The 14453-nt window shown below is 49.8% G+C and overlaps 1 protein-coding gene across 1 annotated transcript in view; it reads right to left on the bottom strand.

Moving 5' to 3' along the window:
- Window positions 1-2238: 2238 nt before the first annotated feature.
- LOC128829336 (zinc finger protein 3-like) overlaps window positions 2239-14453 on the bottom strand; it is a 40369-nt gene continuing 28154 nt past the window's right edge. Inside the window, exons 4-5 of the mRNA XM_054014717.1 lie at window positions 3608-3721; window positions 2239-3260 (exon numbers count right to left, since the gene is read on the bottom strand). Coding sequence (XP_053870692.1) covers window positions 2239-3260; window positions 3608-3721 — 1136 coding nt within the window. The remainder of the gene's footprint in view (window positions 3261-3607; window positions 3722-14453) is intronic.

Below are 14453 nucleotides of genomic sequence, written 5' to 3' on the forward strand. Positions count from 1 at the left end.
TGCTCTTGAATGGCTGTGGACGTGAAGCATTTTTTGAAGATTTAACTAAATTGATGACTTGATTCCAGTACAATATCATTAACCTCAGTGCAGTGACAGAATCAGTCAGCCACCAGGGGGAGCCAATGGACAAGTTAGACACAAGAATGAGGGGGAAAAAAAGTAATACCAAGACTTTTCTTTCATTCTGGTCTCTCTACACTTGCCCTTTGGCTCCCGCTGGTGGCTGATTGTTTCTATCACTGCACTGAGGTTAATGATATTGTACTGGAATCAAGTCATCAATTTAGTTAAATCATCAAATCTTCTCTATTACGAACAACAAGAAAAGCTGTAACTTTCAGTTTTCCAATCTAATTTAAATCATATAATTAATCTTTACTCTTAACCAATAAACTTCATATTTAATTTCATTTCCATTGGTAATAACTGTGCAATCTTTGACCCTATCTTATCATACACGTTAGGTTTCTTTTAATCCCTACTTCCACCGAGTGAACCCTTGTGTAAAGCTGTAGCTTACCCCAAAACGGGCCTGTTACTTCTGTGAGTTTGTTTGTTGCTGGGCCTCCTCTCACGAGTGTTCGTGGAAAGGGGTCTCACACTATGTGGGAAAGTTTGTATCATGAGAACAAGCACCTCTAGTCTCTTTTCCCACATTTTAATCTTTCAGAGTAGCAGGAGGTGGATGAGAAGGGATGCAAATGCATAAGAGACAAGAGCAAACAAAAGCATAGACTCAGGATTCAGGCCAGATCTAGAGGCTGAAACATCAATTCCCTCATTGGTTATCAGCACTTGAATATCATGAAAGTCTTCAATGTGCAACAAAGCAGCAAGATTGGCATCCATGGGAAGGAATGTCCTCTGAAGGCACCAACTGCTTCTTTCTTTGCCTCTTGAAACTTTGGATCCAGGTGGTAAAGGACAATTGTTCCCAATCGAGCTATGGTATCCCTTGAGACTGTAGTCAATGCCGCTGCACTAGTGAAGGATGTTTTAAAAACCGTTTTACCTGAACCATAGTCCACCATAGCTTTCTTCTCTGGTGTGAATGCCAACAACTAGTTGCCTGCTATTTTGACCTGAGTTCTTGCCAAGTCCTTGGCCTTGGTCAGGGTAAATTTACACATCTCTGGAGCAGAATCCTTTACCAAACCACCCAAAAATCTCAGCAGTGTTAGTAACAAGTGGCCAAGTTTGTTTCTTTAATCTGTTGGCACAGATCGACATTAGGAACTAGATACAGGCCTGGATCAGAATCTCTAATCTACCAAAGGTGGGAAGGGGGTTTCTATTTGAAAACAATTATTTTTCTGCAGCTATGTCACATTCAACACTCAGTTAATTTGATTCACATTTGCACTACGAAGGGTGAGTTCAACAAGAACACCTCTTCTGTTTCCTCCACATCTACGTAGTTAGGGACAATCTGTCCTAAATCATAGGATTAGTTAAGAGATCTTGTAGGTACTAGGTCTCAACTGTTTGGGAACCAAATACATGGGTATTTTGTTTCCTCCTAAATCACTTACTGTGGAATTCTCTCCAGGGATTATCTGAGACAATATTGACCTAAGCAATTGAACAACACACACGCAGTTAGCTGCACAATTTGGGGTGTGCTACTGTCCACCATTTCATACTGGAGCGTTATACTACTACTTCGGTTTCCTTGCTATCATGTCCAATAACTTGAAGTAGTCTCTCCTGTTTACTGAACTGCACTTGAACTTTCTCTATGTCATCATGGAGGGGTGGGGAAAAAGCTAAAATAAAGTGAGAAATGAGTATTTTAGCAGCTGGTTATTTGTCTCAAAGTTCCCAATAAATCTGAGCTACATTCTGTCAAACAAAACTAATATCCAGTTATGTGACCAAACGGCCTTCAGGAAAGAGGAAAAACTCATATCACGTAAGAGGTAAAAGACACTTTCAGTTTCAGATAAAGTGAAATTCCAGAGAAGATTGCATTTGATAATTCAGAATCAGAATAATAGATTCTCCGATCACATTCCCCCTCTGATCTATTCAAACCTGCATCATTCGGTGCTGTCTTATTATTACAGAATTGTCATAGGACAAAGCAGCTGACAGAAAGGACCACAGGATTCCCCCCGAAGAAGGTGAGCTGCAAAAGTGGGCCTTTCACCTGGGAGGACCTGAGAGACCACGATGACAAATGGTGCAAATAGGCTTAAAGGTCACTATGTAGGAATCAGCAAAAATATTAAAACACTAGACAAAGTTTTTATGGTTTTTATCTCCCTTGTGGATTCTCTGATGATAAATAAGAGCTGAGCTCTGATGGAAGCTTTTCCCACAGTCGGAGCATCTATAGGGTCTTTCTCCTGTATGGATCCTCTGATGTGTAATAAGATGTGAGCTCCGAGTGAAGTTCTTCCTGCATTCACAGCATTCATAGGGTCTCTCTCCTGTGTGGATCTGCTGATGTCTAATAAGGTGTGCATGTCGAGTGAAGGTTTTCCTGCACTGAAAGCACTCATAGGGCCTGTCTTCTGTGTGGATTCTCTGATGTGTAATAAGGTGTGAGCTCTGACTGAAGGTTTTCCCGCACTCACAGCATCCATAGGGCCTCTCTCCTGTATGGATTCGCCGATGTGTAATAAGGCCTGATCGGTAACTGAAGGTTTTCCTGCACTCACAGCACTCATAAGGCCTCTCTCCTGTGTGGATCCTCTGATGTCTAATAAGGTGTGAGATCATACTGAAGTTTTTTGCACACTCACAGCATTCATAGGGCCTGTCGTCTGTGTGGATTCTCTGATGCGTAATAAGATGTGACCGCTGACTGAAGGTTTTGCCACACTCACCGCATCCATAAGGTCTCTCTCCTGTGTGGATTCTCTGATGTGTAATAAGGGTTGAGCTCCGACTGAAGTTTTTCCCACACTCACAGCAGTTATAGGGTCGCTCTCCTGTGTGGATCCGCTGATGTGTAATAAGGCTTGAACGGCTACTGAAGGTTTTCCTACACTCCGTGCACGTGTTGTTTCTCTCGCCTGTAGGGATTCTCTGCTGGGCTGTGGTTTCCTTGAGGTCCTCATGAGTTTCCTGACAATTAATGGATTTACCCACTTTTTGCCCTGGTTGGTTTCCCTGCTGACTCTCTGGCCTGTGCTGACTCTCATAGGCTTTTCCCTGTTCAGAACTCCTGGGCACAGTCCCTTTGAATCTTTGCAATAACGCCCCAGATAGTTCCACTTGCTCCTCATTCTCCCTCACCATCCCATCACCTGCTGGAACAGAGAGAGAAACCTCAGAAACAGGAGTGCAAAAGGGGAGAGCAAACCAACATACAACCTGGGGAGACTGAAAAATATAAAAACCAGGAACTGAATTCACCCACAGGCTTTTCCATAGGAGAGAGGAGTGGATCAATTCTCCCTCCACATCCAAACCAAACATTCAGGGGGGAGGTCGGTCAGGGAGGAAGCTACTGCCCGGGGAGCATGAGCAATATCTGCCCTGAGGCTATGACATCTGGGGACAATCCTAAATTCAGAGAGCTTATAAGGTCTTTGTAGGGAATCCCATCTGTTTCCTTCAGCCACAGAGTTTCTGAGTTGGTTTAGTGATTCCTCACCCGTGTTGGCGCATCTCAGGAGCTCTTTTTCCTCTGAGCCCTGAAGATCTGGGACCCATGGCTCTTTCCCTAGTTCCAGCTGGCAGATCACATCAGGTTTGGAAATGGGAAACCCTGTTCAGGGGAAAGAAAACAAGGGAGGGCAGGTGAATTCATTGGACATTTGTCACAGTGAATGTTCCATTATTTTAACTCATTTTAAAGCAGTAAAATCCTGGGGCCCACTCCCCAGATGCTCAAAGGTGCAGAACACTCAGCCTATGAGGGTTTAACTATCCCCATCTTTGCTGGGAACACACACAGCCAGATGCTTCTCATCAAAGGGTCTCCTGAAACCCAGAGACAGTAACACCCTGGCTTGAAAGGGAAGACAGTTCCAGCCACAAGGGAAGTCGCTCTGGAACTGCTTCTCCCTGAGAGCAAGAGGCCCAGAAACAATGGGAGACTCTCGGGGAAGCTAGGACCAGCAAGCCTGGGCTGGTGGAATTCAGCATAGAAAGGAAAGGAATCGGAAGATAACTGAATCCAGTATCTCAGGGATACTAAATGGCAGGAAAGCAGGTTTTGAGGAATTAGGGAATCTAGTGAGTTAGGTGTAATTGGAGGGAGTATGAAAATCCCCCAGTGTGAGGAGATGGTTGGGGAATTAGATGCTGCAATTCAGGAGCAAGAGACTAATTCCTCTGGAAAAGGAAAATATGAAAAATAAGACTCAGACCACATGGACTCAGGAGGGATCATCTCAGAGATCCAAAAAGCCGTCAGGGAAGAGAGATTGTGTCTGCTGCAGATGGAGAGCAGGGAGCGAGACCCTCCGTGTCCCCAGAAAGGTGACTACCAACCTATGACGTTGTGACGAACTGGGCCTGTTCTTACTGTAGTCTGTGAATGCTGACAGGGGAGTGTGGCTGGGATAGTCTGCATTGCAGAATGGGAGTCTGCCCGAGGGCGCATACCTGAGCGTGTAACATGAGAACCCAGGAAGGGGTTGAAGGCCAGGTGATACCTTGGCCCGGGAAACTGAACAAAGGCTGTGGGAGGGGTCGCTGAAGGCAGAGTCTTGGGAGCTGGGAGGCAGAGATGGCTCTGACCTCCCAAGGGGGGCTGGGATGCCTGGGACCCCCAGATGGACCTAACTGAGGGGGGCCCTGTTGTCTGTGCCTGCAAGACCTATCTTGGACTGTATTCCTGTCATCCAAATAAACCTTCTGCTTTACTGGCTGGCTGAGAGTCATGGTGAATCGCAGGAAGCCGGGGATGCAGGACCCAGAGTCCCCCGATACTCCGCGACAACTGGTGGCAGCGGCGGGATCTACTGCACCCCATGGACGGCGCTTCCTGCAATAAGTGACTGGGGAGCAGTAAAACGAAGGGGGATTGATGGGAACCAGGCGTCCTGAAGAGTGAGAGAGAGACTGTTATTACCCCTGGGAGTGTGTGACCAGCGAGAAGGACTTTTGCAGTAACAGGGTCCCCCGGGGGGATCGCAGCGAGTGATCCCAGGGGCGGAGGAGTCTGCAGCTCGACCCTGGCAGAGAGGTGGTGACCTCGAGAAGGGCTGGCACACTAGGGGTCTCCCTGGGAACTGTGGGGAGCTGCGAGCACACAGGCCGGTGAGTGGCCAGCAGAAAGATGTATGCCAAGCGGCTTAAGAGCGACCTGGTGGAGCTGTGCAAGCAGAGGGGGCTGCGCAGTGGGAGGCTCACCAAAGAACAGCTCATTGCCCGGCTGGAGGCGGAAGATCGCGCGAATGAACTGATCCCTGTGTCTCAGGGAAGCAGCCTGGCAAATGCAGCGCAGGCACCAGTGTCTGTCCCAGCTGGGAGTGGTCAGCCGGCTGCTGAGGGCTTCCCGAGACCCCTCCTTCCTATGCCTAGGGGAAGGGTGGGGAGGAGCCCAGCAAATACCGAGGACACCGTGACCCCCCCGGCCAGCAGAGGATCCTCCCGGCGACGTTCGGCATCCGTGGAGCGGAATTGGCTGGAATGGGAGAAAGAGCTAAAACTGAGAGAGCTGGAGGATCGTGAACAACAGACAGCATGAAGAGAGACAGCGTCAGCATGAACTGGAACTGGCGAGATTGAAGGGCAGCGAACCCCCGGCTGCGGTGAGTGAGGGGGGACCCAGGACTGCACGGAGCTTTGATAAGTGCATCCTGGCCCCACGCAAGGAGGGGGAGGACATGGATGACTTCCTGGAGGCCTTTGAGGCAGCCTGCGAGCTGCACTGGGTTGATCCCGCGGACAGACTCCGGGTCCTTACCCCCTTACTGGACCCCAGAGCCGTGGCATTGTACCGCCAACTGGAAGAGGCAGAGAAAGGGGACTACGAACTATTCAAAAAGGCCCTGCTACGTGAGTTTGGGCTGACTCCTGAGATGTACCGGGAAAGGTTCCGGAGTCAGGATAAAACCCCTGAGATCTCATATCTGCAACTAGCCGTCCGCATGGAAGGATATGCCAGCGAGTGGGCTGATGGGGCCCAGACGAAGGAGGACCTGGTCAAACTGCTGGTACTGGAGCAACTGTATGAGCGGTGCCCATCCGACCTGAGGCTGTGGTTGGTGGACAGAAAGCCAGAGAACCCGCGACATGCAGGCCGGCTGGCCGATGAGTTTGTAAAGAGCCGGTCAGGAGATAAAAGGGAGGAGTCCCAAAGGAACAGTCCCACCACAACGCAGAGAGAGAGTCACCATGGGACCTCCCCGTGGGAAAATACAGAAAAAACCCATCAGAGAGGAGCATCCGGCATCAGGACCATCCGACCCACTCAAGGGGACCCATGGGATATGGGCTGCTACCACTGTGGCCAAAAGGGCCACATACGGGCCCAGTGCCCCAGGCTCAGGGACAGACTGAGCAGACCGAACCCACAGAGGGTTGACTGGGTAGAGACCCAGCCCGGCGAAAGGCAGCATTCCCAGGGAAGGGGGGCTGGCAGAGTACCACCTGCTAAGGAGGGAGGAGAGCTCCAGGCCAGCTCCTCTAGGGGGCTGGATGCTCCAGACTCAGGGCTTTTGGTTTATACGGTAGGCGCGGGGCTGTCCCTCCGGCAGTACTGCAGATCCTGTGACCCCTGTCAGAGGGGGAGGAAGGCCTGGGACAAGGGGAAAACAGCTTTAGGACCCTTGCCCAGCATAAAGGATCCTTTCCGGAGGGTGGCCAAGGTTAAAAGGGCGGCTCTAAACCAAGAGAGCCCAAAGCACAGACCTCCAGACTGGCGCGCTGGGAGAAGACCACAGCCCAGTTGGAACCCCAGAGGTATGGGGGTGGAAAAAGGGCACAGGCCGTATAAACCTTCCCACATGCGAACTGCGAGTGCCATCAAGCACCCCCGACCTAAGGGAGGGCGTGACACTGGAGGGGCCTGGTGTAATTCCCACCAAGGAATGGGAGGGATGCGGGGGCATCCATGGGAACGGGGGTAGGTTCGAACTTCCCCAGGTCACTGGCTAAAGTGACCCTGCTCAGTTCGGTCTCGAAGGGGGGAGAGATGTGACGAACTGGGACTGTTCTTGCTGGGGTGTGTGAATGCTGACAGGGGAGTGTGACTAGGATGGTCTGCATCGGGAGATGGGAGTCTGCCCGAGGGAACATACCTGAGCTTGTAACATGAGAACCCAGGAAGGGGTTGAAGGCCAGGTGACTCCGGGGCCCGGGAAACTGAACAAAGGCTGTGGGAGGGGTCGCTGAAGGAGAGGGCTGGAAGCAGGCTGGAAAGATGGCTGGGAGGCAGAGATGGCTCTGACCCCCCAAAGGGGGGTGGGCTGGGATGCCCTGGGATCCCAAGCTGGACCTAACTGAGGGGGGCCCTGTTGTCTGTGCCTGCAAGACCTGTCTTGGACTGTATTCCTGTCATCCAAATAAACCTTCTGCTTTACTGGCTGGCTGAGAGTCATGGTGAATCGCAGGAAGCCGGGGGTGTAGGGCCCTGAGTCCCCCAATACTCCGTGACACCCAGGCCTTCTTCCCCCTCTGACAGGGGTCACAGGATCGGCAGTACTGTCGGACAGTAACAAAGACCCCAGGCCAGTAAAAGCTCCGTAGCAGCCTCTGCTGGGTACGCCAGGTTCCCTGGTGCCCTGAGAGGGGAATGTCATGGGCCCGGCACAGCAGCTGGCGGCGATACTTCTGGGGTACCACCAGCTGCCTCCTGATCCCCTGACTCCATTTTCCCTAGGGGAGCCCATTCTCGGTACAGGAACCCCTTCTTCCACAGGAACCTTTTCCGGCCACCTCGTCCCATGGTCTGTACCGCATTGAGGTCGGCCAGGTCCCTTATCTTCCGCAAGGAGGGATCTCTCTGCAACTCGGCCTGGAACTCAGCAGCTGGGACAGGGATGGCCACCTGCTCTTTCTCGCCCGCTGGGTCTGAAGCTGCAGCCTCCCTGAGCTGTGTCCCTGGGCGTTCCCTCCCCACCAGGTTAGGGTCCTGCGCCTCAGGCAAGGCACCCCCCCCCAAGGCCAGGGCGCAGTGCCCCTCGCCGGCTCTGACTGCGGGTCACAACCAGTGCCTTTTGGGGGTTGCTTGGCCAGTTCTCCAGGTCCCCCCCCATCAATACCTCAGTGGGCAAATACGGGTGTACCCCCACATCCTTGGGGCCCTCCTTGGCCCCCCACTTCAGGTGTACCCTTGCCACGGGCACTTTGACTGGTGTTCCGCCCACCCCCGTCAGGGTCAGGTAGGTGTTGGGCACCACCTGATCTGGGGCCACCACCTCGGGCCGGGCCAGCGTCACCTCTGCGCCCGTATCCCAGTGTGGAAGCAGAGAAAAGAACTGACAGAAGGGAACTGCAATGCATGATGGTTGTTAGCAAGAGTCAGGCTTCGTTAGCAAGAGACAGTCTTTGTTAGCAAGAGTCAAGCTAGCTGTGACCCTGATAACCCTGATAACGCGAGATTTGTAGAAGCCAGGATTGTGTGAGGATTGTGTGAGACGGGTGAGAAAGAGCTGTGTAAGAAGTCATTGTGACCTCAGTATAGATAAGGTGTAGAAGACCTTGTGTAGATAAGGTATAGAAACTAATTGTATGTAGGCAAGAGTCAAAACAAGTAAGGAAATGAGATATCAAGATGGCCTATGTATAAACAAAATGCAGCTGTCCCTCATTATTTCTGTAATGAAAGGTATAAATGCTTGCTGTAATTAGTTACCAGAGAGAGACCTACTTGCTCTCTCCTCTGCACATGTGAGAGTTAATAAAGCGTCTGACTTGCTGCACCTAAACAAAAACAGTGAGAACTCAGTTTTTCTCCGACAATTTGGGGGCTCGTCCGGGATGGCAACGCCCACTGAGGCAACGGCAGCTGCTACGGATCGTTCCCCTTCGAACCCCATGGCGCCACAATAGAGGTAAGAGACCTTTTGAAATCTCTATTGGGGTGTCGGAGGAGGACTGTCCGTGGGGCTGTCTGCCCCTGTTGGGCTCACGCCATCCGAACTTATTGACTGTGCAGCAAGGTCAGATGCTGAGCGGCGTAATAGGGGAATTGTTTGCCGCCCCCTGTAAGCATATGCTAGGTGCATAGGGTTTGCACCTGTATTGAGGAGTTGTTACTGCCTCAAGAGGGGTTTTTACCGCCTCAAGTGATGCATCAAGGTACTTGGGAATAGTACCTGGAGGTACTCAGGAGTAGTACCTGGTATAGGCCTTGGTATGTTGGAGTGTGTGTGTGTGTGTGTGTGTACACAGTGTGAATTGAGTGTTACCGGAAGACGCCCAGAGTACTCTGCGAAGTCTTTTGGCTCGTGACCAGAACTACTCTAACGCAAGCCCGGTAACTAGAGGATCTTTTAGGAGATCCGACCCATGTAAGTTGACTCGGCCTGGCATCGTCCGGCGAGGAGGCTACCTGGGTCTAGGAGTGTGTGCACCCATCTTCCCTCCCCTTTTCCTCTCCGTGTGAGCCACTGACAGTCTGACCATCTCACTGGATGCAACAGAGTAAGCGGCGCTTTCTCTCTGAGATTAGCCGACGCTCTTTGCTGAAGGGAGGTGTAGGGGGTCATGGCTATCCTCGTTAGTCACTCCTGTGTGAATACCTTGTAGGGAGAGATCCTTAGTTTATGAGCCGCTAGCGCGGACAGGGCATCCTTCCCCTTTGAGTGTGTGATTGGAAAATGGGTGGGGGACAGTCTAAGTCTTCCCTCTCACCCCCTAAGGGTACCCCAGCTTATTTCATGTACGTACATTATGGCCCGAAAACCTGCAGGTATTTAGATAATTGGAATCTTTACACGCGTGCAAATCCATCTAAACAATGTCCACTAGAAGGTACCTTTGATTTAGACAAACTTAAATACCTTAAAGAAACTCTGGCTTCACCAAAAGCCTCTGATACACAGTGGGAGCAATTTGTCTGTTGGTAGGAGGAAGCAACAAAGAGACTCCACGAGTCTCGAGTGCGGAGTCTAAAAGACTCCCAGGAAAAGTTAAAAGCTCAAGTGCAACATTTACAGCTTAAATGCAAGGCATCCAGCTGTCTTCCCCCTAGGGTGATTCCTTCAGCTCCTGTGTATCCTCTTCCCGCTCGAGCAATTCCTTCTGCTCCCCTTTATCCCCAATTAGTTAGATCTGACAGTGAGGAGGAAACTGCTGAGGATATTTTAGATTTCTTCAGTAACATTCAGCAGCAGCAGCAGCCCGTGCTGCCTCCTCCCCCTGCACAGCCTGGGTCTGCTAACGAATCTCACCCCGCAGTGCCAGTTTCACCACCGCATGTATCAGCTGCATACATTGTTCTCTCTTCCCCTGGGAGAGAAGCCTCCTCTTCACCACAAAGAGGTGATTCTGAGCCTCCCAGTAGCTCCCCTGATTCTAATCCCTCTGAGGAAAGTACCCGTTATCTTACTAGAAGTGTGGCACATGCACTCCAGGTTCCTTTAAGAGGCCTGGAACTATTTCTCAAATGCGTACTTTTCTTGGCATGACTGGGTACTGTAGACAATGGATTTTAGGCTATGCAACAATGATTAAACCCTTACAGGATCTGACTAAGTCAGGTACCCCTGAGCCTCTTCCTTGGTCTCCAGAGGCTGAACAAGCTTTTGTTGCTATCAAGCAAAGTCTGTCCAGTGCACCAGCCCTGGGACTTCCTGATTATGCTAAACCATTCACTCTTTTCTGTCATGAGCGTAATGGGTTTGCTTTGGCTGTATTAACGCAAAGGCACGGAGACAAACACCGTCCCATTGCTTATTACAGTACTGCCCTAGACGCTGTGGCAGCTGGATTTCCCCCTTGCCTGCGTGCTGTAGCTGCAGCAGCTCTTGCTGTACAGGTATCTGAATCTATTGTCTTAGGTTCTCCTTTGATTGTTGCTGTTCCTCATGCTGTGGCTGCTCTCTTGTTAAAATCTAAGACACAGCATCTATCCACTTCTCGTCTTACAAAATATGAGCTTGTCTTGTTGTCTTCATCTCATATTACTTTGGCTCGTTGCCCTGTTCTAAATCCTGCCTCCTTGTTGCCTGGGCCCAAAGACGGAGACCCACATGACTGTGTGTCTGTGACATCGGTTCTCTCTCGTCCAAGAGATGATTTACTAGATGTGCCTTTGCAAAATCCTGATCTTATTTACTTTGTAGATGGTTCGTGCTTGCGAGATTCTAAGGGCAAATTGGTTGCTGGTTATGCTGTGTGTTCTGCACATGCTGTTATTGAAAGTGCTTTCCTTCCTTCTGTGTTTTCTGCTCAAGTGGCCGAACTTGTGGCTTTAACTCGAGCCTGCATTCTCGCTCAGGATCAAGCAGTTACAATCTATACAGACTCTCGTTATGCTTTTGGAGTGGTACATGATTATGGGTTGCTCTGGAAGTATAGAGGTTTTCTTACATCCACTGGTTCTCCTATTAAGAACAGTCTGTATGTCTCTGCTCTTTTAGATGCTCTTTTAGTGCCCAAAGCTATAGCTGTCGTGAAATGTACAGCTCACCAGACCCCTCATGATGAAGTTACCCGTGGAAATGCTTTGGCAGACTCTGCAGCCAAAGCAGCGGCCCTTTCTGCACCTCAGGCTGAATATACTTGTGCTTTGATTGAACAGCCTCCACTAGCCTCCCTTGAGGATCTGGCCAAGATCCAGGAAGCAGCACCGGCAGCTGAGAAACGTTTATGGAGTGCTAATGGCTGTATTCTACACCCTGATCATCTTTGGCGTGCCCCAGCTGGTCGCCTGGTTGCACCGAAGATGCTAATGCCCTATCTTGCTCGTGTATACCACGGAATGGCTCACGTGAGCAAAGGGGGGATGGTTGCTGCGGTTAACCGAGATTGGTGTGCGTTCGGGTTCCCAGTCATTGCACATCACTACTGTCAACAATGTGTGATTTGTCAGCAGCATAACATTGGTAAAGCTGTTAAAGTTAGGCAGGCAGCTCACCCTCCCCCTTGGGGACCTTTCGTAAATATTCAGATTGATTTTATTCAACTGTCTAAATGTTGTGGCTATGAATATGTATTGGTTTTGGTGGATGTATTTTCAAATTGGGTTGAAGCTTTTCCCTGCAGGAAAGCAGATGCCAGGACTGTTGTGAAACTTCTGCTTAAAGATTTTGTACCACGATTTGGCATCCCTGTGAGTATCAACAGTGACCGTGGAACTCATTTTACTGGACAGATTGTAAAGGAGTTATGTGCAGCTTTGCAGATTCAACACAACCTTCACTGTCCCCACCATCCGCAGTCTGCTGGAACAGTGGAACGCCAGAATGGAATTCTGAAAAATAAACTGGCCAAGATTTGTGCTGAAACAAACTTGAAGTGGCCAGATGCCCTTCCTCTGGCACTAATGAGTATGAGGGCCACTCCCAATCGAAAGACTGGACTCAGCCCTCATGAGATTCTGACAGGGCGCCCGATGAGACTACCAACTGCGCCCCCACTGACCCTAGCTCAGATGGACATTCATTTAATGGATGACACAATGCTTAAGTATTGTCAGGCACTAATGAAATGTGTTAAGTCTTTCTATACACAGGTGAAAGAAGCACTACCCAAGGATCCTGTGCAGCCCTGCCACTCGCTGGAACCAGGAGACTGGGTCTACATAAAGGTCCATCAGCGAAAGACTGCCCTGGCTCCACGCTGGAAAGGCCCTTTCCAAGTCCTGTTAACCACTAACACTGCTGTGAAGTGCCAAGGACTGCCCACCTGGACCCATGCTTCGCACTGCAAAAAGACCCCTCCGCCTGGAGAGGATTCTCCAGCAGCTGATCAGCCTGTTTCTCCTGCTGGCTCTGCTGTGCCTCCTGGACAGCAGGGAAGAAGGACAAGGTGAAGTGCTAGTAACCTCTCCCTTGTCCACTGACAGATCTACTATGCCTTTGAATTCTTTTACAGGAATCACACCAGTACAGGGTGAAGTGCTAGTAACCTCTCCCCTGCACTGTGGTGAATCACAACTGTTTTTGAAGAAGAAAAGAAGAAACAATCGCTCTGCTGAAACCACCAAAAGTCCAGAACTTTCTAACTACAAAAGACATTAAGAACTGGCCCTGGTGGAAGAAACGAAGCATTGTTTATTGGCAAGGAGGGAACTGTGGGGAACGTTCCTGGGAATGTGGGGTCCAGTGGTGGGGTGGATTCTTTCCAGGATCAGGGCTTTGTGCTTATGGACAGGTACCTTCAGGATGCACTGCCCTCCCTAATTGGCTTTCAGATGATAAATATCAAAAACGCCTTGCCACTACAAAGACTACACCTACCACTAGTCCCTTGACCCTTGCCACCACCACTGTAACTTATCCAGATACAAACAGTACTACACATTCCAATGATGAGAAATTGGGCCAACTAGAGAAGGCCATAGGCCTTGTTTCTGGAGCACAACTAACCCAGGTACAGGCTGGAGTTGGTGAGTTACATGTTATCTCCGCCCTTAGTTCTATGACCCAGAAGTTACTGACAGAGATGGTATTGAATATCACTGAGGCTGGGAAGGCATTGCAGTGGGATCTAGCATGCTCAGAGATTCAGGATTTCTTGAATGACCAGCTAATGGCCATTCGGAATGATCTAGAGCACCAGGCTTGGCCCACTGCCCTTACAGACACGTCAGGAGTGCCATCTGACCTGTGGCCATGGAGACATACTTGGAAACTTTCTGGGTGGAAGTGTGGACGTTCTCAGTGCTCCTTCCAAGCATATGGACCGGTACAGGGGGTGTGGGCTCCCACATACCGTATCCTGCCAGGTCCATGGGGAGGATGCATATGGGATTGGGTAATTCATCGAGACATCTGGGAAATTAGACCACCTGGTATGCCCAATCGATTCTTAGTTAGTGCTCCTAGGATTACACCTGACATTTGGATGGGGTTAGGTAACCTGTGGACATTCTGGCCATTAGAACCCCCACAGCTTCAGTGTACACGTAAACTGAAGCCAGGAGAAGTTGTCACTGTCTATGACTACGTTTGCTGGGAGGGTAGGGGACAAGGAACTACCCTGACAGGACACTTACTCTTCCAAGCTAATGATAGCTGTGTGTATGTTAATGACACCATATCACAAGACATACATTTTAATCTCACTACCACTGCAGGCAATCATATCATTTACTGGCCTGCAGATAGAGTTTTTCAAGTAGCCCTTAAGTTCCAGATACCCTTTAATTGGACTAGCTTACTATCTGATAGATTTCAAAATTTGCTTTCATTGTTACCTGAGATTCAGAAAATCTCTGAGGTACAAGGGCAAATTCACATGCTTCAAAATGTATATCAAGTAGAAAAGTATGCCTTTCACACTGCTTATAGAGTAGCTACCTTATGTACTAAATATGATGTATTGTGCTTTATGACAAAGGCTGTACAACAACCCCATTATAGTATTGCTATGGGAAT

Source organism: Malaclemys terrapin, chromosome 25 (assembly GCF_027887155.1).
Source record: "Malaclemys terrapin pileata isolate rMalTer1 chromosome 25, rMalTer1.hap1, whole genome shotgun sequence".
Lineage (NCBI taxonomy): Eukaryota > Metazoa > Chordata > Testudines > Emydidae > Malaclemys > Malaclemys terrapin.